This window comes from Lynx rufus, unplaced genomic scaffold (genome assembly GCF_022079265.1).
Source record: "Lynx rufus isolate CCGP_SWC_20201006 ecotype Redwood Valley unplaced genomic scaffold, mLynRuf1.p SCAF_7, whole genome shotgun sequence".
Taxonomy (NCBI): domain Eukaryota; kingdom Metazoa; phylum Chordata; class Mammalia; order Carnivora; family Felidae; genus Lynx; species Lynx rufus.
The window spans coordinates 46,527,237-46,548,737 of record NW_025814889.1 but is presented as its reverse complement, the minus strand read 5'-3'; the positions used below and the strand labels follow the sequence as shown (position 1 = coordinate 46,548,737).

The 21,501-nt window shown below is 45.0% G+C and overlaps 1 protein-coding gene across 8 annotated transcripts in view; it reads left to right on the top strand.

Annotated features, from left to right (window-relative positions):
• DUSP16 (dual specificity phosphatase 16) overlaps positions 1-15,585 on the top strand; it is an 89,818-nt gene extending 74,233 nt beyond the window's left edge. For all 8 annotated transcript variants that reach the window (XM_047067043.1, XM_047067041.1, XM_047067039.1 and 5 more), the window contains 3 exons: positions 1,565-1,724; positions 9,902-10,025; positions 11,836-15,585. In XM_047067043.1, coding sequence (XP_046922999.1) covers positions 1,565-1,724; positions 9,902-10,025; positions 11,836-13,012 — 1,461 coding nt within the window. In that variant the 3' untranslated portion in view covers positions 13,013-15,585. The remainder of the gene's footprint in view (positions 1-1,564; positions 1,725-9,901; positions 10,026-11,835) is intronic.
• Positions 15,586-21,501: the final 5,916 nt, after the last annotated feature.

Sequence of the window (21,501 nt, the reverse complement as noted above, 5' to 3'; positions counted from 1 at the left end):
AAATGTAAATGAAGAGACTCAGGGAATCGGCATGTCTCAGGAGGGAAAACAGGAAGATCATCAACTGTCTTTCAGGTAGTTGGAAAAGATTTGGAGAGGAGGTGCCATTCCAAGAAAGGGAATAAATGACCAGCGTTGCTTACAAGGGAATTATTTTAGGCTTAGAACACATAGAACTAAATGAAGGGGGGTTGTGTATGTAGGCTTGTCTGGAAAACGGTAGACGGCGTATCAGTCGAACAAACACGTATTGAGTGTAACTACGTACCCGGTGCCAAAGGTAGAAAAACAAGTGAGAATCAGTCCAAGATCTACCTCGCTATTTAATAGGAGAGACAAAAATTATCTGCTAATTATAACTGTGTGCTCAGTGAACAAAGTACTTTGGAAGGGCAGGGAACGGAATGGTTAATTATGCGTCAGTGGAAGGAGTACATAGTAAGGCTGATTTCCACAAAGCCAGCAAAGTGGAAGAGAGTCACCAGGAGGAGGAACAGGCACAGGAATGGTGTGAATGCCAGCATGGAAGCGTGGGCGTATACGTCTTGTTGGGGGATTTGGGCAAGAGCAGGCAGCGAGACGATGATGACATTAAAGTGTAAACTAAGCACTTAGCCCTTGTTTGATTGTAAGAAAGATCACTTTGGTTCTTGTTCAGTATATGGTTTAGAGATGAAACCCCGCAAGCTTTAAGAACTCCCTGGTGGCTCTGTGTGTTGCTGGTGGTGGTGAGGGCTGACCACTGACTGAGCAGCAACCAGAGGGAACAGAGAGGAGAGGACAAATGGTGGAGAGGGGGAGGGTAGGTTCTACCAAAAGGCTGTGGCAGCCATTTGGATGGGGGTCGTGAAGGAAGCGAAATGAAAGGATCCTGTTTTCCAGCTCAAGTGTCTGAGTAAATAGTATTACCACAAACCAGTTTTGGATTCCAAAGAGGAAACAGGTATTTGGGGCACAGAATGATACTGTGTTTGAGTTTCTGACATTTTGAGTTTGAAGGGCCAGAGGAGCATACAAATAGAGACATCAGTAGGTGGTTGGAAGGAGGGGCCGGAAATGGAAGAGGATCTGTATTTACGAGTCAGTTGTCAGCATGTAGAGCTGATAAAGCTCTGGCAGTAGATTCAGTCTTTCACAAGAGTGTTGTGAGCTCAAAGACTACCTAGGACTGTGTCTTTGAGAACAATCAACATGTTTGGTTTGGGAAGAAAATGTTCTTGTTGTGTGCACCTGTATTCTAAAGTCAGAGCGAACCGTCATGGTTTTATTTTGTATTCTTCGACTTCTCTCTCAGCAGTGAAGATAATAGAGAATTGGTTGTATTCATGATGTGTGTTCTTCAAGCATGCCATTGGAAACAGCTTTTTTTTTTTACCCTTAAAAACAATTCTGCTTGAAACTGAAGTCTCTAAATGTCATTGCGCTAGGTTTTTGGGTTTCACCGATTGAATTAACCCTGATTTCAAGGAAACTAGTAATTTTGATCATGATGTTAGGCTTTCCTCTTCCAAAGTGATTGTGCTCAGTGTGGCACTCACATTTTAATTGCTCTTTCCCTCCACAGGAGCTGATGCAACAGAATGGGATTGGTTATGTGTTAAATGCCAGCAATACCTGTCCTAAGCCCGACTTTATCCCCGAGTCTCATTTCCTGCGCGTGCCTGTGAATGATAGTTTCTGCGAGAAAATTTTGCCGTGGTTGGACAAATCAGTCGATTTCATCGGTAAGTAGTTCAGGGTAGTATTACAAGCCCTTTAAGGTTTATAGTCTCATGTGCAGGTGCACCCCTCCCCTCTCTCCCTTTTTCTCTCTTTAGAGAAAAGGAGGCTATTGCAGAGATTTCAAAAGTCTGAAAACAACACATGATGCTGCTTATCTCATTCAGTGGCCAAGGTGACGTGCCATGCTGTCTCTAAGAGACTGGCCTTGTGACATTATAGCTAACTAAACCACTGCCAGGGTTAAGCCTGATGGCATCTGTCATTACATATTTGCAAGCACTTGAAATCAGTTAAACTTCTGGGATTAAATTTTGTAGGCATTTCCTCAAATCCTATAAAAGACTTTTGGAAAGTTTGGTGGCATTCCTTAAACTGTTTTTGCCTTGCTGCTATGTTTTCCCCAGAGAAAAGTCAAATCCTGTGAAAACAAATCCCATTACACCTAAAGTCTTTATGTCATGAGATTTGTAAGCTTCAATCCGTGTGCCAGTAATTTCAAGTAATACCGGCTCTAATAGAATTCTCACACACACACACACACACACACACACACACACACACACACACGGTCGTTTCCTTGGGGTTGATTGTGATAGGCTCTGATCTGTCCTGTGCTGTGTTGTTTGCTGGGCCTGGGCCTGTTAGTCCTGGAGCCTCCCGACTCCTAGCTTCAGGTGCTTTGTAACATTTTGGTGCCGCAGGATGAGGTCTTCTGGTGGTAAATTGGCGATGTGTATTTGAAATGGGGTTTTAGTGGAGAGTAGCTGAACAGAGGAGGTACGCTGTTTGCTTTTGAGCAGCGTGGCACGGTTCACTCTTGATGTTCCATGTGAGAAGTTTTTCTTCCCCCAGTCACAGAAGCTTGAGCACCCTAATCCACAATTAAATACTCTGAATTGGTTACTGTAATTAAAAAAAGAACTAGTTCCTTTTAAGATGTGAAACGCTGTAAATTGAGCCCCTCAACTATACCCTTTCATCTGTGAGAGGAATTTTTTTTTTTCTAGATAATGCTTTTGGAACATTGAGTAATTCCAAAACAGTTCTGCCTTTTTTTTTTCTTCAAGATTCCAGATTGCTAAAACTTTTCATCTTTAATTAGAATGCAGTCTTTGAAATGCCAGAAGATAAATGGCTTAGATAATTCACATTACAGTATTCACAAACAAAACTCCCCAAATTAATCACCCCCACCATTGTACTTCTAGGAAATATTCAGTATATCATTCAGTTTTTGCCTCTTTAAAAGAGAACAAACGTTCTCTTTTTTTAACGTTATGGTTAATGTTCCCATTCCATGTCACATCAATCCAAAGACATTTGGCTCTAATTTCAGCTAAAAGTGCAGTTTCAGAATCTATTTAGAAGAGAACCTGATTCTCTTAACTCATCACAATGTCTAAGCTTTTAGGAGGGTTAGCAGAAAAGAGAGAATATGAATAACTTTGCCCCAACTTACTTTCTTCTTTCATGGGAGGTATTGGAGTCATCCTGCCACTTTTAATTCAGACAAAAAGAATTTACTGTGTTCCAACTTGGTTAAACACACCCAAGTACACATATTGTCATTTATTTGTAACATCTGAAAATATTTATACTCCTCATACTCCTCAGTATTTCACCTGCTTGTGCCTATTTCCTAGGGCCACTGTCCTTATCCCACCCAGGTCATTGAGGGCAGAGTGTCCGGCCACGTTTTGGAATCCAGTGCACAGTCACGGTAGTTGCTGGTCTCTAGGGTGCTTTATGTGAGGGTGGGTCATGGCTGAGTGCACGCTGTGAAGATGCACCCTCATACCAGGGCTTAGAAACTTCCAGGCTTGCGGGTGTTTTTTCTTTTTATTATTTAGGTAAATTCCAGTAAGTTTCTGGGTTTGTTGGAAGGACTCAAGTGTTCATGGAGTTTTGTCTTTGTTTTTAGTTCACACGGGCAGCAGTGAGCTCGGGTTGCCTGTTTGCACTACAGGACACGCACCAGGTGGCCCCAGTCCCAGTCGCTGCTGCTCCAGGCTCCTGCCTCGCCTCTTGAGTTTAAATGTAGGCCATACAGGGAGGTGACTAAGGGCATGTACTTTGGAGCCAAACTGTATTTGAGTCCTGTCTTCCTTGGGTACTAGTTAAGTGATGTTGGGTAAGGTCCTCCGTTTCCTGATCTGGAAACTGAAGATAATGTATCACTTTATAGGGATATTGTGAGGATTAAAATAGATAACGTACCTAGAATACCTTGCCACTCGCCTAATTTATAATTGGCTCTTAGTAAGTAGTAGTGGTTGTAAAAATTAACATCTGAGAAGTTCTTTGGTTTTCTTTTTCTTTGAGCTGTCCTCTAGAAGCTCAATTATTACTTCTTTATTTTTAGCCTTTGTAACTTCACATCTTCACTGGCTTCCCCTTACCCTTTTGTTATCCTCTCTGCCCTTTGTTAAAAGATTTTTATTCCCAAATAGCTGTGGTGGCAGCTTGTTTTTCTTCTCTCCAGTTTTCACCATCAGTATTTTTGTTGCCCCTGTTCAGGAACCTGCTGTTCTTAGCCTAACACTCCCAGACCCTCCAGCACCTGCTCCCCACCTTTACAACCTTTCTGTTCCCTCCCTGCCCTACACGGCAGACTGTTGTCTGTGCAGCCTCATTACTCCCAGTGTGTAGCTGCCTGGCACACACACACATTGCTGCCAAGAAATGTGTTCTAATGAACCCAATCCAGTGAAATCACTTTTCAATCAGATTTTTAAAATACATCCTCAAAGATGTTGTGACTGTAAAAGCAATGTAAATACAATGCAGAAAATCCGAAAAACAGAGAAAAGGAAACCTGTAACTTCAGCATCCTAACACATCTGTTATCATCGTTTTATTTCCTTCCAGCCTTTTTCAATTTTTTTTTTAAATATATGAAATTTATTGTCAAATTGGTTTCCATACAACACCCAGTGCTCATCCCAACAGGTGCCCTCCTCAATACCCCTCACCCACCCTCCCCTCCCTCCCACCCCCCATCAACCCTTAGTTTGTTCTGTTTTTAAGAGTCTCTTATGCTTTGGCTCTCTCCCACTCTAACCTCCTTTTTTTTTTTTTTTTTTTTTTTTTTTTTTTTTTTTTTTTTGTTCCCCTCCCTCATGGGTTCCTGTTAAGTTTCTCAGGATCCACATAAGAGTGAACACATATGGTATCTGTCTGTCTCTGTATGGCTTATTTCACTTAACATAACACTCTCCAGTTCCATCCATGTTGATGCAAATGGCAAGATTTCATTCTTTCTCATTGCCAAGTAGTATTCCATTGTATATATAAACCACATCTTCTGTATCCATTCATCAGTTGATGGACATTTGGGCTCTTTCCATACTTTGGCTATTGTTGATAGTGGTGCTATACCCATTGGGGTACCTGTGCCCCTATGAGCCAGCACACCTGTATCCTTTGGATAAATTCCTAGTAGTGCTATTGCTGGGTCACAGGGTAGTTCTATTTTAATTTGTTGCGGAACCTCCACACTGCTTTCCAGAGTGGCTGCACCCGTTTGCATTCCCACCAACAGTGCAAGAGGGTTCCTGTTTCTCCACAGCCTCACTAACATCTATTGTTTCCTGAGTTGTTAATTTTAGCCACTCTTACCAGTGTAAGGTGGTATCTCAGTGCGGTTTCCACTCACAGAGTCCCCCTTAGGATCTCCTGCAGTGCTGGTTTAGTGATCATGAACTCTTTCAGTTTTTGTTTGTCTGGGAAAGCCTTTATCTCTCCTTCTATTCTGAATGACAGCCTTACTGGATAAAGCATTCTTGGCTGCATATTTTTCCTATTCAGCACATTGACTATTTCCTGCCACTCCCTCTGGCCTGCCATGTTTCAGAGGACAGGTCTGCTACTACCCTTATGTGTCTTCCCTGGTAGGTTAAGGCCCATGTGTACCTAGCTGATTTCAGAATTCTCTCTTTATCTTTGTGTTTTGCCGGTTTCGCTATGCCAGTTTCATTGAATCACTTAGGGCTCTAATTTTCCCCTCGTGGTCTAGTATTTTCCTACCTTTTTTTCAGCTTTATCATTTTCCATAATTTTATCTTGTTTCACTTCTTCTCCTGTCTGCTTTCTCCATCCTTGCTGTCATTGCACCTACTTTATTTTGCACCTCATTTACAACATTTCTTAATTCATTGTGCCTATTTCTTAGGTCCTTGATCTCTGCAGCAATAGATTCTCTTGTCTTCTATGCTTTTTTCAAGCCCAGCTATTAGTCTTACGACTATTATTTTAAATTCTTGCTCAGAGGGGCGCCTGGGTGGCGCAGTCGGTTAAGCGTCCGACTTCAGCCAGGTCACGATCTCGCGGCCCGTGAGTTCGAGCCCCGCGTCGGGCTCTGGGCTGATGGCTCAGAGCCTGGAGCCTGTTTCCGGTTCTGTGTCTCCCTCTCTCTCTCTGCCCCTCCCCCGTTCATGCTCTGTCTCTCTCTGTCCCAAAAATAAATAAACGTTGAAAAAAAAAAAATTTAAAAAAAAAAAAATAAAATAAATTCTTGCTCAGATATATTGTTTATAGCTATTTTGACCCAATTCTCTGGCTGTCATTCCTTCCTGGAATTTCTTTTGGGGAGAATTCTTCCCTTTCATCATTTTGGCTACTTTTTTGTCTTTTACGTGCTTTAATAGCTTGTTATGTGTCCTGCACCTGCGAACACTACTATATTAAAAAGGGGTCATACATTGTCCAGGGCCTGTCCCTTCAGGAGGTGTTTTTGGAGTGTGTTGTGTACTCTCTGTTGTTGTGACTCTGGTTGCTTTATCTCCCTACTCGTGGTGGTTTGGACCCTCCACCAGGTGTGCTTTGATTTATTCATTGAAGTGACCTTGGAAAAAATTTAAAAAGGAGTAGAGTGGAAGAAGCCTTATCTCATACAAAGAGAGAAATGACAGGGGTGGGGGGAAAAAATGACCAAGCAGAGATTAAGAGAAACTATATGGCTTAATCCTGAGAGAAAGAGAGGAAAATAAAGAAGGAGATACAGAAGAGGTGTAAAAATAATACATTAAAAATGTCTGTTTAAGCAAACCAACAACCAGAATAGAGAAGGGGAGAAAGAAGAAAAGTGTGTGTGTGTGTGTGTGTGTGTGTGTGTGTGTGTGTGTGTGTGTATAAAATAAGACTTGACCAAGAATCAAATCAGAAATGCAAAATCATCAGACTTATTGGATGATGCCTTGGAAGGGGGGCTGTGCTGGTCTGGAGGAGGGGCCATCTGGTTTGGTCAGTGTCAGTTTTGTTCTGGCAGATATACAGTTACCGGGTGCAGAGGGTGTGGTTTGGTGTAGGCGGGTCCCACCTCCACTGGGGGCCCACTGTCCTCTCTGAAGCCCCACCTTTTTGGTGATGGGGAGAAAAATGGCGACACCCCAGTCTCTCCTCCCTGGACCGGGTGTTCCAAACCACAATGTTCAGGCTGTCCTCACAGTGCCGTGTGGGTGAGAGTGGGCTGGTTTGTCCTGCTGCAGTCTCCCATGCCTCCCAGGCACTCGGCTGGGATTCACACCCCATTGTTTTAAAGGATCCTGCCCTGGGCACCCTGGTTCCAGGGTAGTGTCACTCTGCCCAACCAACTGATAGAGGACCGCCGGCTGGCAGGTGCCTGCAGGGTCTTTTGTCCTTGGAACGCCAATATACCCTCTGCCACAGCACTTGAGGGAGGGGGACAGCTTTCTCCCAAATCACTTCTGAGCTCACTACCGAGCCTGGGGCCAGCTCCCCCTCCCCGCCAGGGCCAGGTGCACAGACTGGCAGCCAGCTCCAGTCCTGGTCCAGAGAAAGTTGCACAACCCTGGATTGTCACTCCTAAGGCTGTTTGCAAGTTAGAGACTAACTGCTTTTTTCCGTTCCCTGGTCCATGGTCCAGAGAGGCTTTTCTCTTGTCCAAATACAATACCATGCTTCCACAGCCTCTCTTTTTCTTTCTTTTGTCTCTCCACTGAAGGAGATCCTCCTTCAGTCAGTGCCTATGCTGTCTGTTTTATCTCTCCCAATTTGCAATCATGCATCCCTGTCCCGCCAAACTGTCCCTGTGGGCCCCTGGAGATGTTTCTGTCACTCTGTAGCCCAGATTCCTGGAATTCCAAGTCTTCTGGCCTTGGTACTGCTGTGTTTGAAGGATGAAGGAACTTCATGCCTCCCTACTTCTCTGCAACATTCATCCAAGTCAATAAACATTGTTTTTAAAGGAAGATGTGGGTGCATATCCCATTTACTGTGTTTACTGCATAATATGTGCCCAATGTTAAACCCTTTGAGGTAGTTAGGAGCAAGATCCTTATAGATCCTTACAGACTTGTTTTGAGATAATTATTTTAAATAACTGAGAGAATATTGTCAACATTTTAAAAAAATTGAAACTGAGCCTACTTCCAATAAGAATTTAAGGCAGCTTACAGTCTGAGACTGGGATCAAAAGATGCATTGACACACATACACATTAAAATGGAAAAAAGGGCAAGAATCAAGTAATATGGGGGTAGAAGAAGTATAATCTGAATTACAGTTACCTATTGAAATTGTGTGAAAATCTTAGCTCTGAGCTTCTTAGCAGCCAAGGCAAAAGGGGAAATACTAAGATCAGTACAGGCTAAATCCTGTATAGTTGAGATAAGGAAGAGTATTCTGTAGGCCCAGGAAGGTAATGGACTTTATGTACATGGGTTTATGTAGTATTATGTTGTATATACATATTTCTTAATTTCAAGAAGTATTCGTGTTCATTTGTTACTATTCCGCTGTGTTTGATTTCTTTATCTAAGGAAGGCTGATTTTTCATATACTATCCAAAAGCCCTATGTGTTTTGTACATAATAACAAATCACATACCCTGGAATTTGTAATATTTGTAACAGAGGTGGTGAGATTGGAATGGCCTTGTATTACTATTCAGTTGCCAGAGCCAGAGCAGATTCCCTGGATATGTTAATTATAAGAACTTTAACATAAGGTTTGGTAAACTTTTGGTGCCGTCAGCTAAAACAAGAAGGAAAAGGGAAGAATTTAGCTCCATGGCAGCAGTTCATGGTGAGCACGTGTGTAGTTGTTTAGAATCGAGGCAGTCATAATATTGGCTAAAATATGAGTAGCTTCCAGGCTGTGTGGGATAACTTTGCCCACTCCTACAAGTAGCCTTTTAAAGCCCCACAACAGTGAGGTGGCAGCACTGTTTGCTTAATGTTCTTGGTTCTCACAAAGTGTCCAAAAGTCCTACCCTGTTGTACAGAATATACATGATGCAATCAGTAACATCTCCATATCCAGGAAAGGTACAAGTTCCCTTGGTCCTCATTAAAGTGACCTGCTAAACCTGATTCCTAGTATATACACAGTTTTTTCTTAAACTCAGCAAATGAATTATGTTGAGCCACTTTATGACCTACAGAAAATTCTCCTAAACAAAAATTGGAAACAATAGGAAGAAAGATTCTATGAGTCAGCATTTTAAAAGTAGCTTGACCTGGTATCTTTTTGCTTTCTGATGCGCTATCGTGATGAAGTCTTTCTCCCTCCTGCTTTTTAAGTTAGTGAGGTATGGCACATATGTTTGAAATGAGAAAATATTTTTAAAAATGTAATACCTCTTATACGTAGCAAATCATTATACCGTACACCTAAAATACAATGTTATATGTCAGTTATATCTCAAAACTGAAAATTATATCTCAAAACTGGAAAAAAAAATTAGTGTCTCTTATATAACTAGAAAAAAGTTGGGAGTGTCAGACAATATGGGTAAACAAAATATTAGCTAAATCTTAAGATTTGGGGTGTTATTTTTATACTTCTCTGTAATTATGAAATTCTCTACACTAAACAAATGGAATCATGTCATCACAATGTAGGATTTATACTCAGGGAAAATTATTAAAATTAAAAACAATAATGTAAAAAACACATTGGGAAATGTACCAAGTAAGAGGCGATCTTGAGTCGGGGACTCATTGCTTATTAACATATTGGGACCAACCCCCATTGTCCTGTATGTAAATGGTGGGGGAAATTATCTTCCCTTACCTCCTTAAAAACTATTGAAAGGAAGAATATTATGAATACAGGAGATTTACTTTGAGTTATCAGATGCAAGTAAGCAAATGGCAACAAGATCTCACTGTTGAACAAAGTTGTTCATGGTGACCCTTCTCGAATTTGACTCCTGCAGAGAAAGCAAAAGCCTGCAACGGATGTGTCCTGGTACACTGCTTAGCTGGCGTCTCTCGCTCAGCCACCATCGCCATCGCCTACATCATGAAGAGGATGAACATGTCCTTAGACGAAGCTTACAGGTGAGGACAGGGATATGCCTTGTGGATTGGGTTTTCACTGGACCTGAGACATGAAGAGAGAGGAGGGTGGGTAGCCAAATTACAGCAAAACAGGACTATTTTAGTTACATTCTTTACAGGTGACTGAATTTTTAAATGGTTTTTCAAAGATTAGAGAAGAATATAAGTCAGCATGAGTTCCACCTGAACATGTGTCAGATTCATCTGCAGCTACTTTTTAATTTTAAGGAAAAACAAATCTAAACAGATCTCTACCCTGTTAAGTGAGTTTGTATCTTTTCCTAATTGGGGAAGTACATAGGAGAAAAAAGCTCCAGCAGGATACCTGTTATAGAACTCCTACTTCTACTTCAAACTTTGTGCTTTTATCACTGTGAGGAAAAACCCTACGTACAAGACCAAGTTATTGTCAAAATCCATTCACTGAGTGGAATTTCCTCCATTCATTCTAGAGTAGCCCAGATTCTGCATTTGGACTGGGTTGCTCCCCCCACCCTTGGTCAGATGGAAGGCAGGCAAGTGACATGGGCGTGAGGACCGGAGTTTGGTGGGTGAATCTGGATCCCCTGCGTGGATAGCGGGGATTGGTTTTCATGCGATAAACGGCCATAAATATAGATGTGGGAAGCAGGCCTATTGTGACAACTGGACTTTTTCTCAAATTGGAAAATTTGGAAAGAAGAAATGAGCTACCTGAAGAGCTTCTCATTTGAGGAATGAGACTGGAGAAGGACCCTCCCTTTGTCTGCATTAATTCCCTTGTCCTCAATTCAGGCTTTTCTCCCTAAAAGTCTTCTGGTACTGTGTAGAAACCAGAAGCAAAAGCACTCTTATGTCATGTTTCGAAGTCTTACTATGAGGACCCTGCATTTGTACTTGTTACAGTTGAGCCAATTGTCTCTGGCTTTGTTAATTTGCTTTAGGTTTACTTGATCTCCAAGGAGTTTGATTTTTCTCCATATTCAAATACAAATTTTCAATGTAGTTTCACTCCTGCATCTTCTGAGGTGTGTCCATGAAGGTTAGAAACCATCGAAGGATTTTTCCACTATCTCTAGGAGTCTGTTTCCACAATTAAATAGAAAAGCTATTTATTACTAGTTTTTACCCCTTGAAGATTCTTTTTTAACACAGTGGTTACAAAAATGGATGCAGACATGAGACCTGGTTTTGAATTTCAGCTGTGTGAGTTTGGGGAACCGAATATAATACTCTGTTTAATGCACTGGCCTAGTGCTTAGCACACAGAGGCCAGCTGACGGCTGATGATTCTGTCGTGCTGGCTGTCGTGCTGGATACAAAGAGAAGGAGCTCAGGTGTGTGCTTTGAGGCTGTGGCCATCTGATACTTGCTTTTCTGGTCCTTAATTAAACATATGAAATGTCCTGAGGAAGTGACTATGAGGACTTTGAGAAGGCCTGATATTGGGAAACTGAAGCGGGAGAGTGGCTGTCACACCGTACTTCTGAGGGCAGCACCAGCCTGAGTTGGTGGGGAGGACGGAATCCTCTCTTATCTGTTGCATTGGAAACCTTGGGTCCTTGGAAACAAGCTGGCTAAAACTAGAGCTTTTGGGCCCTGGGCCCTCTCTTTCTAGCATGCTCCAAGGACGTGGTATAAAGCTCTCCCAGTGCAAAGGCCCTTTTATTCTCCACCTTGAACTTTTAAGCCAGTCATCTTCCATAGGTATTTGGGAGGCTCTAATATTTTCCTGTCTTATTTATTCACTTAGTACTCTGATTTAACACTGTTCTTAAGATAAAGTGTAGTTGTAAAATTTGAGGTTTTTGTTTCTTTCCTCTCTTCGTAGATTTGTGAAAGAAAAAAGACCTACCATATCTCCAAACTTCAATTTTCTGGGCCAACTCCTGGACTACGAGAAGAAGATTAAGAACCAGACCGGCACATCAGGGCCAAAGAGCAAACTCAAGCTGCTGCACCTGGAGAAGCCAAATGAACCTGTGCCCGCGGTCTCCGAGGGTGGACAGAAGAGCGAGATGTGCCTCGGTCCACCCTGTGCCAACTCCGCTACCTCAGAGGCGGCAGGGCAAAGGCCCGCGCACCCTGCCGGCGCGCCCGGCTCGCAGCCACCGCTGCCGGAGGACGGCCCGCTGGTCCAGGCGCTGAGCGGACTGCACCTGCCGTCCGGCAAGCTGGAGGACAGCAGGAAGCTCAAGCGCTCCTTCTCTCTGGACATCAAGTCCGTCTCGTACTCGGCCAGCGTGGCCGCATCCTTGCACGGTTTCCCCTCGTCAGAGGACGCTCTGGAATACTACAAACCCTCCGCGGCTCTGGATGGGACCAACAAGCTCTGCCAGTTCTCTCCGGTCGAGGAGGTGTCGGAGCAGACTCCAGAAACCAGCCCCGACAAGGAGGAAGCCAACCTCCCCAAGAAGCCTCAGCCCGCCAGGCCCGCAGAGAGCCAGGGCAAGCGGCTGCATTCGGTGCGAGCGACGGGCGGTGGCGCCGCCCAGCGGTCCCTCTTCTCCCCGCTGCACCGAAGCGGGAGCGTGGAGGACAACTGCCACACCAGCTTCCTCTTGGGCCTGTCCGCCAGCCAGCAGCACCTCGCCAAGTCTGCCGCCGGGCTGGGCCTCAAGGGCTGGCACTCAGATATCTTGGCTCCCCAGACCTCCGCCCCTTCCCTGGCCAACAGCTGGTATTTTGCCACAGAGCCCTCGCGCTTCTACTCTGCCTCCGCCATGTACGGGGGCAGTGCCGGCTACTCGGCCTACAGCTGCAGCCAGCTGCCCACCGGCAGCGACCAAGCGTACTCCGTGCGCAGGCGGCACAAGCCGGGCGACAGGCCCGACTCGCGGCGGAGCTGGCACGAAGAGAGCCCCTTTGAAAAGCAGTTTAAACGCAGAAGCTGCCAGATGGAGTTTGGCGAGAGCATCATGTCCGAGAACAGGTCGCGGGAAGAGCTGGGGAAGGTGGGCAGCCAGTCTAGCTTTTCAGGCAGCATGGAGATCATCGAGGTCTCCTGAGGAGACAGACGCTCGTGACTTCTGTTGACAATGTTTGTCTTGTTCACAAAAAAATATTCCCTGTAAATCTGAAGTATATATATGTACATACATATATATTTTTGGAAAACGGAGCTATGGTGTAAAAGCAAAAGATGGATCAACACAGGTGTCTCTCCACACCTGCACTTGAGAGATCAGCTGACACATCTCTCAACGAAAGTGGAAGGGCAAATGCTAGATTTCCTCCTAGACAGATGAGAAACTTTGCAGCGAATTGCACATCCTCTCGTTCTTCCTAAATCCGGTTGTATTTGGTGTTGGAGGACAGAATCCCCTACCATTTAATTTTCGTGTCGTGCCACAGGAGATCTCAAGCACTAGTCTCTGTCCTGTCCCTTCCGTAGTGCACCTTAGCGCTGAGACTGAGCCAGCTCGTGGGTCGGGCGGGTAGACCCCATTAGGGACAGAACCTCATGGTAAACGCAAGAGAAACGATCGCATCCAAAGCGGATTCACGCGTCCACGCTCACCCGGCAGCCGATGCGCGCATCACTCTGCCGGACAGACCGTTAGGGGCCTTGCTGTGGTCTCCTTCGGAGCACACCCAGTACCTCAGACTGCAAGTCGGGGCTCTCACCACTACCAAGTCTGGTAGCCTGTGTCCTAGGCCTTGTGGGTAGGTAGGTAGCTAGGCACATTTTGCAGACCAGTTCAGACTATCTCTGCACAAATTTCCAGTAGGGCCTGGATGGAGGTGGTACCTTGTTTTCTTCTTCTCAGCTTTATGAAGAGAAGGGAAACCATCTAGGATTCCACTTAACGGCCAGGGATCTGGCAGCATAATGACTGAAGCTAAGGTCGGGAGGCTAAACAAGTCTACCTCCCTCCCTGTAAATCCGAGAATTGTTCAGAACGGTGTTGTTACCTTGGTTTCAGCCAGATGGGGATGTACTTGGGTCGGTAGCAGAGCAGCAGAACCTTCGAGTTCTCAGCCAGAGTACAGTTTTTTCCATTTCGGTCTCACCGCACATATAGGTTTTGTAAAAATCTAACAGGTAGAATGTTATAGGAAACTATCAAGAGGGAGAAACTATGGAAAGATTAAAGAACTAACGTTGCTGAGGAGAAGCAGGAAACTCAATTTTTTCTCGATGGTTTTCTCCTCAGCACGTGACGAGGGTGGTAGTTCTGTGATTCCCTTTCCGATTTACTAATAGGGCTGAGAGGCTGGTGACGTAAGGAGTGTTCAGAATAACACAGTATAGGAAAGTGAGGGGAAGGTGGTTGGATTTGATTCGTTGTGAGCAGAGTGGAAAGCTACAGCCAAGCTATTCTCAGAAACTATCCCCAGTATTCTTTCAGTAGAAGGGACATATCAAAATGGAGCAGGACCAAGGTGGTCTCTCAGCCTTTGACCTACAATCACTGTATGGAATCAATCCTGGCAGCTGAAAATAGGTGATTGGAACAAGGATACAAGTGTTAGTACATACCTGCTTTTAAACTCCCTGGCTTGAGTCTTGTCAACTATAGTATGGCCCTCTTTTGAAGCCTTAATTCACGTCAGCAGCTTTTGTGTGTGTGTGTGGGGGGGGGGGGGGTTGTCGTTCTTTACTGTAAGTGTAGCTAGTTGCTGACTCATATCTCAGGTTTTTCTGTGTTTGAGAAATGGATAGTCCTTTGACTAGGATGTGACTTTGTGTTTCCTGTGATGACTGCTGAAACCAGCACAGAATGAATGGCGTGACTCAAAGCTGACTTGTTCATGATGATGCTGAGCTTCGTGTAACCTAACTGGTTGTGCGCAAATAACGCGCTGTGATCTGGGTGTAGAAAGAAGGCAGGAAGAGAGGACACCGCACAGGGAAGTCACTGTCATTATATTGAAAAAGTTCTGTTCAATGATCGGAGTTTTTCCACATACATTTAAATTTGGGATGTAACCAGACATTCTCCAGGTTTCACAGAGTAATTTTTGACGTGTTACGTATACACACACCCTTCTTCCAGGGTCTGGTCACAACCGTGGAACGTTTCTGAGAAATGAAAGGAACAGCTCCAATCTTAGATATGTCCCGGGAGGGTTGGGGGGGGGGGGCTTGGTTTTAACACCTCTCTGGGCAGAAATTTGCCTTCCGTCATTTGGGATTTCTCTTGGCCACGGTCCCCTTCCTTCCTATGACTGATGATGTAGTCAGACACTAAAACCTTTAGTCCTTGATTGCGAATGTCAAATAATCAGTTCTTGGGATCCAGACTGCCATGCCTCAGGGGCAAGCCCTGGAGCTGCTTGGGGGCGGGGGTGGCTGGCTCTCTCGAGTCCGTGATCTTGGGGAAGCCCCGGAGGCTACCGGGGTGATACTGAATGGTGATTTCTAAAGAGCAAAACTAGACTTCTGTGTGAGAAATGCTGGACAATGGCTTAGAACATTTGTCAAGTTAGGTGGAAAGACTGTATAAATGTTTAATATGCATATAGTGTTCTTCTGGAGTAAGATGCCGCCGAATGGTTAAATTGTGCATTTCTCATTTTGATGTTCATGTATGTTAATATGAAATAAAATCAAAACTGGTACCTGTTTATACATAAATAAGAGAAGGACTGTTTCCTTGCAACTATACTCGGTGGGAAGAGCAACATCCAAGTTGCAAAAGGAGTGCGTGGCAGAACCTGTCCTGCTCTCACGTCAGAGAGGACTTGGCTGAAGACAACGTGGTGGGGCGTCGGATGTAGTACGTGCGCCATCATTCACACGGGACGCTTGGCTAAGGGCGCATTGCTGGCCCGTGTTCTCTAACATGCACACCACATGCCCACGACAGTGCAGAACCCCAGGCACCCGGCGAATATTTGCTGACTGTATCAAGAATAGGTACAGGGGAGGAAGAAGACCAGATACACATTTGTGGTACATTCTAATGGGATGTATACGTGGTTTTAGAATTCTTGTGGGGAAAACTGAGGAATTATTAAAGGTCTGTTCTGCATCCTTGCCACGTACATCTCAACGACCCCTCTGCTTATAAATGACACTGCACGTGACAATATGTGAGACTAGCAGCTTAGTCCCATCAGTGTGTCAATAATTATGCATCAAGGGAATAAAGCATTTACATGTATAGATCAATATGCTTCATAATAAAGCATATTATCTTGGAATAATAGAATTACAGGTGATGTCATTTAAGTTGGTTGTGACAGGCTTCTGAGCTGAAGCTAAATTTAAGAAAATTTACAAGCGAGAAGGATTGTACCGGGTGGGCAGAGACTTGGCCAGGACCTTGCAAAGAACCAGGGTTGGGCACCGGAGAGAAAAGGGGGTGTAGAATAAATCTGCCTCCAGAGACGGACGGTGGCTTGAGGCAGCAGGTGTTCGAGTGACAGGCTTTGGATGAGAAGGTGTACGTACACGCACTGACCGGGGGCCCCTTGAGAGACCATCAAGGGCAGGCTAGTGCTGGAGACTAGTCTGGGTCTGACAACAAAAATTAGACCAGGGCTTGGGCTAAGGGGAAACCGGGAAGGTCTAGATGGGATGGGGAGAGTGTACCTTATGGGGCCAGACGACAGCAACTCTTTACCCTCAAAGCCTTCACTGGTGTTTTCTTTTATATCCCATCTGGTTTTGTCCTCGGACGCGAGGCAGAAATGTTTTAGGTCTAGTAAAATTTGTCGAGGTGCTTTTCTCTGAATATTACTCTTCCGCATCTATAAATGGAAGAGGGAAGGGAGTTATTTCTAGCAGTCCGTGAGGCCCATTCATCCTTGTGCAGCGTAATTATACTTGGTTATATCCTACAGTATTGCGAAATCAACTGGAAAATTACGTCACTACCTTGGAAGATGTTCACAAGTCAATCACGTTGTTTATGTGCAGGGGCATCAAACCGGGTTTATGTAAAAACAAGCTTCGTTCCACTGGTTCTAGCCAAAACAGTGAAAGTGGAAACGCGGTCCCACAGGAAATGCTGAATGGGACCTCGCAGGAGCAGAGTCACAGGCAAACAGGGCGGCTTAGAGAGGGTCAGTTCGGCTGTGGTCGGGGTTCTCTCTGCTCAAGGGAACTGGGACAGTTTCAAAGGCTGAATTTAAAGTACTTGGTTCACCAAAGCTTTTGGCATGAATCCTGCCTCGCTGTAGAATAAAAATAAAAGGTGGCAGTAGGAATATGCCTCGACTGGTGAAGAAAATGGGTCATTAGCAAGTTCCCTCGGGTCTCACACTGACACCGATAACCCAGAACAGATTCCTGAGAGCAATGGGCACACGTCAGCACGACACATGAGATACTGGGTCCCCTAGTAAGCAACTAGGTCTGGCTGCCAAATTTTTTTATTTTTTGGTCTGAGGCCTGTGGATAAGTTATCTGGTCACCCTTCCCCTCTGTAGTTGGGGCATCTGAATGGAAGCTACATGCCCTGTGTGTGTGCAAAAAATCAAATGTTCCTCATTACAAATCAGTCTACAGCAATGACATCTTCTCTCGGGATGTAGAACAGTTCACCTAAAACGTCCCCCGAGAAGCAAAACTGTCACTTCACTCTACCCTTCAGTCTTCAGGATCAGCATTTTAAGTAATTTCCTACTGCGTGGTGTAGGTCTCGGTTTAGCTGAGGTATAAACAAATTGGGAAGACAATTTCACTCAACTCTTAAAACGTGTTTGCTCACGGCTCTCATTTCTGAAGATTCCTGGTTTTGTCCCGGGACTTGCTGAGGGAAATGCCAAAGCTAAGTGAGTTCTACAAATCCACAAAAGCGGTGGCACAGGTCAGTCCCCCAGGGCCATTACTTTATGTAACCTTGGAAACAGCATGTTTGGTAATACTCGTAATGAACCTGCTTCCTAGGTCAGTGGAAAGAAGCAAAGAAATACCTAGAAGATATTTTTTTAATAAAAAACCCACCTAATTTCTTGAGTGCACTCCTGTATCTCTGGATACGGAGTCCCCAAAATTCATTTCATCAAATACTCTGGGCCAAGAATATAAATTATGTTCCAAAGAATGACAGAATTTTAAGGGAAACAAAGACATGACATCTGTATAATTATATAGGCTGTCATGAAGCCTACACTATTGCTCTTAACCCTACAATTAATTTTTTAATATTTATTCACTTTGAGTAGGCAGAGGGGCAGAGAGGGAGAGAGAAAGAGAGAATCCCAAGCAGACTTGACTCTGTCAGCGCAGAGCCCGATGCGGGGGCTCTCATTCACAAACCATGAGATCATGATCCGAGCCGAAACCAAGAGTTGGATGCCTAATGACTGAGCCACCCAGGCACCCCAAGCCCACAATTCATTTACTAGAAACTTCCATGCACATAATACAAGGGGTGAAGGCCAGCTTCCACCAGCCTCCTACTTCAAGTCAAGCAAGGAGCCTGCAGTCTAGGGGCCTATTTGACAGCATTCGTAGACAGAGATGCATAGATAGGTATGCAAAGCAGATTCTCAAGAGAAGGGAGCCACTGGACACTTTCTAATAAAGAGAAGGAAAGACGCTCTCTGTTGGGAGCTCATAATTTAAAGTCACTACCAAAACCAAGGGCCACTGCTCAGAGACAGCAGCTGAAGATGCCTCTCGCTGTCACAAAAGTGGCATCCTGGAGCAGGCAGGGGCCTGCGAGCCCACCCAGACCAGCTCACACGGTAGGGAGGTGGAAACAGACTCAGGGAAATTAAGTGATGTGTCAAGATTCAAGGCTGGAAACGGACAGCCCGGCTCTCTGACCACAACCGGTTGCCTTTTTATCCCCGAAGCATCCTGTAGGGTCCGGATGGGTCACTGGGCATTGAGGGACAGAGGGCCAGCAGAACTCTCTCTTCGAATGGCAGATCAGATTCCCAGAATCCTTCAGAAAAGGTCAAATCCTGAGGAGGTAAAGGACTGGTATTGCACATTAGCAGTCAGGGGTCCATCCATCTGAGAAGAGCCACTAGCACTGATAGAGAATCAGGGGGTTGGTAAAGGACTGACCTGCAGCACTGAATCACAGATGCTGGTAAGAGAGCCCCAGTTCAGCTGCTGCTTGTTCACCTGAAGTCCCTGGGCGGGTGGTCCGGAAAGAAGGCGGCAGTGCAGTCTGGGAGTGCCGGGACAGCTGGAGCCTGCAAGCCACTCGCGGGAACCCGCATCTGCCTCTTGCTGGCCGGACCCGCGCTGGCCTCTCTAAGCCTTCGTCCTCCTGCTGCAGGTGACCTGAAGGAGAAGCTAGATTCATACCTGACCCCCGATCTGGAAGAACCGGAGGCAGAGTTCTGTGGGGGCCGGAGGAGCCGAGAGCCCGGCCGCTGCGCCCACCAAAGGTGCAGCGGGTCTGCAAAAACGTGCACGAGGTGCAACAGGGCACGGTGTCCGGCGACCTTCAGCGAGTAAGCATGGCTATGGCTTTCCGTCTGCTTCCAAACTTGTGCAAATTTCTCTTGTGGTCACCCCCTACCTAACCAGAAATGAATAGGGAAGGGAATTCTGGAAAACAGTTCAGCTTCGCCAAGTTGACAATGTTGCCAAAACACCCCACACCACAAAGATCAACTGGAATTCTCTTGAAAAAGAAAATACCGAATTTGCCTGTGGTACATAAGCCCCTGTGTACTCAGGACCCAAATAGTTTTGTCTTTTTATGCATTTTTTTTTTCCAGTAAACTCTACGCCCAACGTGGGGCTTGAGCTCACGACCCCGGGATCAAGAGTCACGTGCTGCACCGACTGGGCCAGCCAGGTGCTCTTGTCTAACTTCTTCGTAAGAAAACGAGTTGGATGGAGAGCTGGCTGGCTGAGAATTTTCTCCTGCCGTGTTAGGTCTGCCTTTCTGCCATGTTCATGCCTTGAACTATTGAAACGCAGTGAGAAAGCTCCATCCTCAGGAGGCTTAGTCTGTGTCTCCTATTTATTTGTTCTGCGCTTGTATTTGTAAATTGTACTAAGTGCGGTGATGGTAAGAGCACCTGACCCCTGAGCTGTTTTCAGAGCTCTTCGTTCTCTGAAAGCTGCAGGCACGGCCCTGCGTTCAGAGCTGGGTTCTGCACACGCCAGGAACGCAGAAAAAGACCATGATGCGCGTGGCTTACAAATGCCACTTCCTGTAGGTCTCGGCAAAGGGAACAGAAGTATTTATTCCTTGCACTCCTTTTTTTTTTGCAAAAACCAATTTCTGCCAATTTGAAACTAGCAAATAGTTAGAAGACCGTAACGAGCGCAGGGGGCACCGAGTCTAGTAGCTATAACAGGTATTAAAATGTATTGTGAAATTATATTAACACAGTATGAAAAAATGAAAAACAGCACGAAATGCTATTGGAAGATCAATGGATTAGAATGTAGTTCAGAACGAGATCCTCAATTATATGGAAATTCACTACATGATAGAAATCACTACACGATACACATGTGCATTTGCCCATCAGAGAAAAGACACATTATTCATTAAATGTTGCCCTCCCGTTAACCTTAGCTATTAATAGGTTTCTAAGAAACAGAATGTCTTTCTTGATTTGTACCCTCTAATAAATTGTTCTAGAAATGGTTTAAGACCCAGTAAACCTGACCATCAAAAGGCATTAGAAACACAAACTTCTTCCACCAGTGCGGCCCAACAAAGTCCTCACTCCCCAGCACATGGCTTCCAAGTCCCCCACGACTCCCTCTGACCCCTTCATCGCCTCAGGCAGGACATCTCTACCCCATCTTCCTTCTGGGGAAGGAAGGGCATCGGGTCCCATGGAGGCAGAAATGCGATCTGAAGGTTGCCCTCTGGAACAGTTGGGTGCACCTTGACCTCTTTCCTTGGCCCATCTTGTCTTTCCAGCTCAGAGGAATGAACAATCTTGATATTTTTGGGATGGTCCTTAAAAATCCTAGAAGCTGTTGATTTTTTTCCTGTGTCTGAATTAAAAAAATTTTTTTTACTTAGCTTAGTTTGCTCATGTATCTTCTGTCATCCAGTTGTTTTATGTCCCACATTTTATTCTGGGTTCTAAGAACCTTACAAAATAGTATCTGATTAAAATCCGAGATTAGAGTCAGATCAAGTTTACCCAAGATATGCTAAATTAAGTGGGACCTGTTTTAATCTTATAAATATACCAAAGGCTGTTGTTGACGTCTAAGAAACGCCTTGTAAAGGTTGAAGGAATAAAGGGAGCACGGGGTGCATGACAGGCTGGCCCCAGAGGCATCCCCGTGTCCCCCAGCACTTGGTCTCACTTGCCTGCCTCGCTCTGTTCCTACATTCCATTTCTTTGTGTCTTCAGTCTTTTCTTCCATGGGAACATTTATGATGTGCTCTAAGAACTTTTGTGGTTACTCAAGTTCAGTTCCCAAACTCCCATAGAAATTCAGTAGCGTTCTAAGTTTTGTGTCTTCAGAAAAGAAGGGCGGGGACTACCCAGACATTTTTGTATTCGGGGCACAGCGTCAGACACATCGAGTGGGCTCAATAAATATCTGCTGTAGGCATGTCAAACCCTGACCACACCACAGGCTTTCCAGGCTAGTAAAATA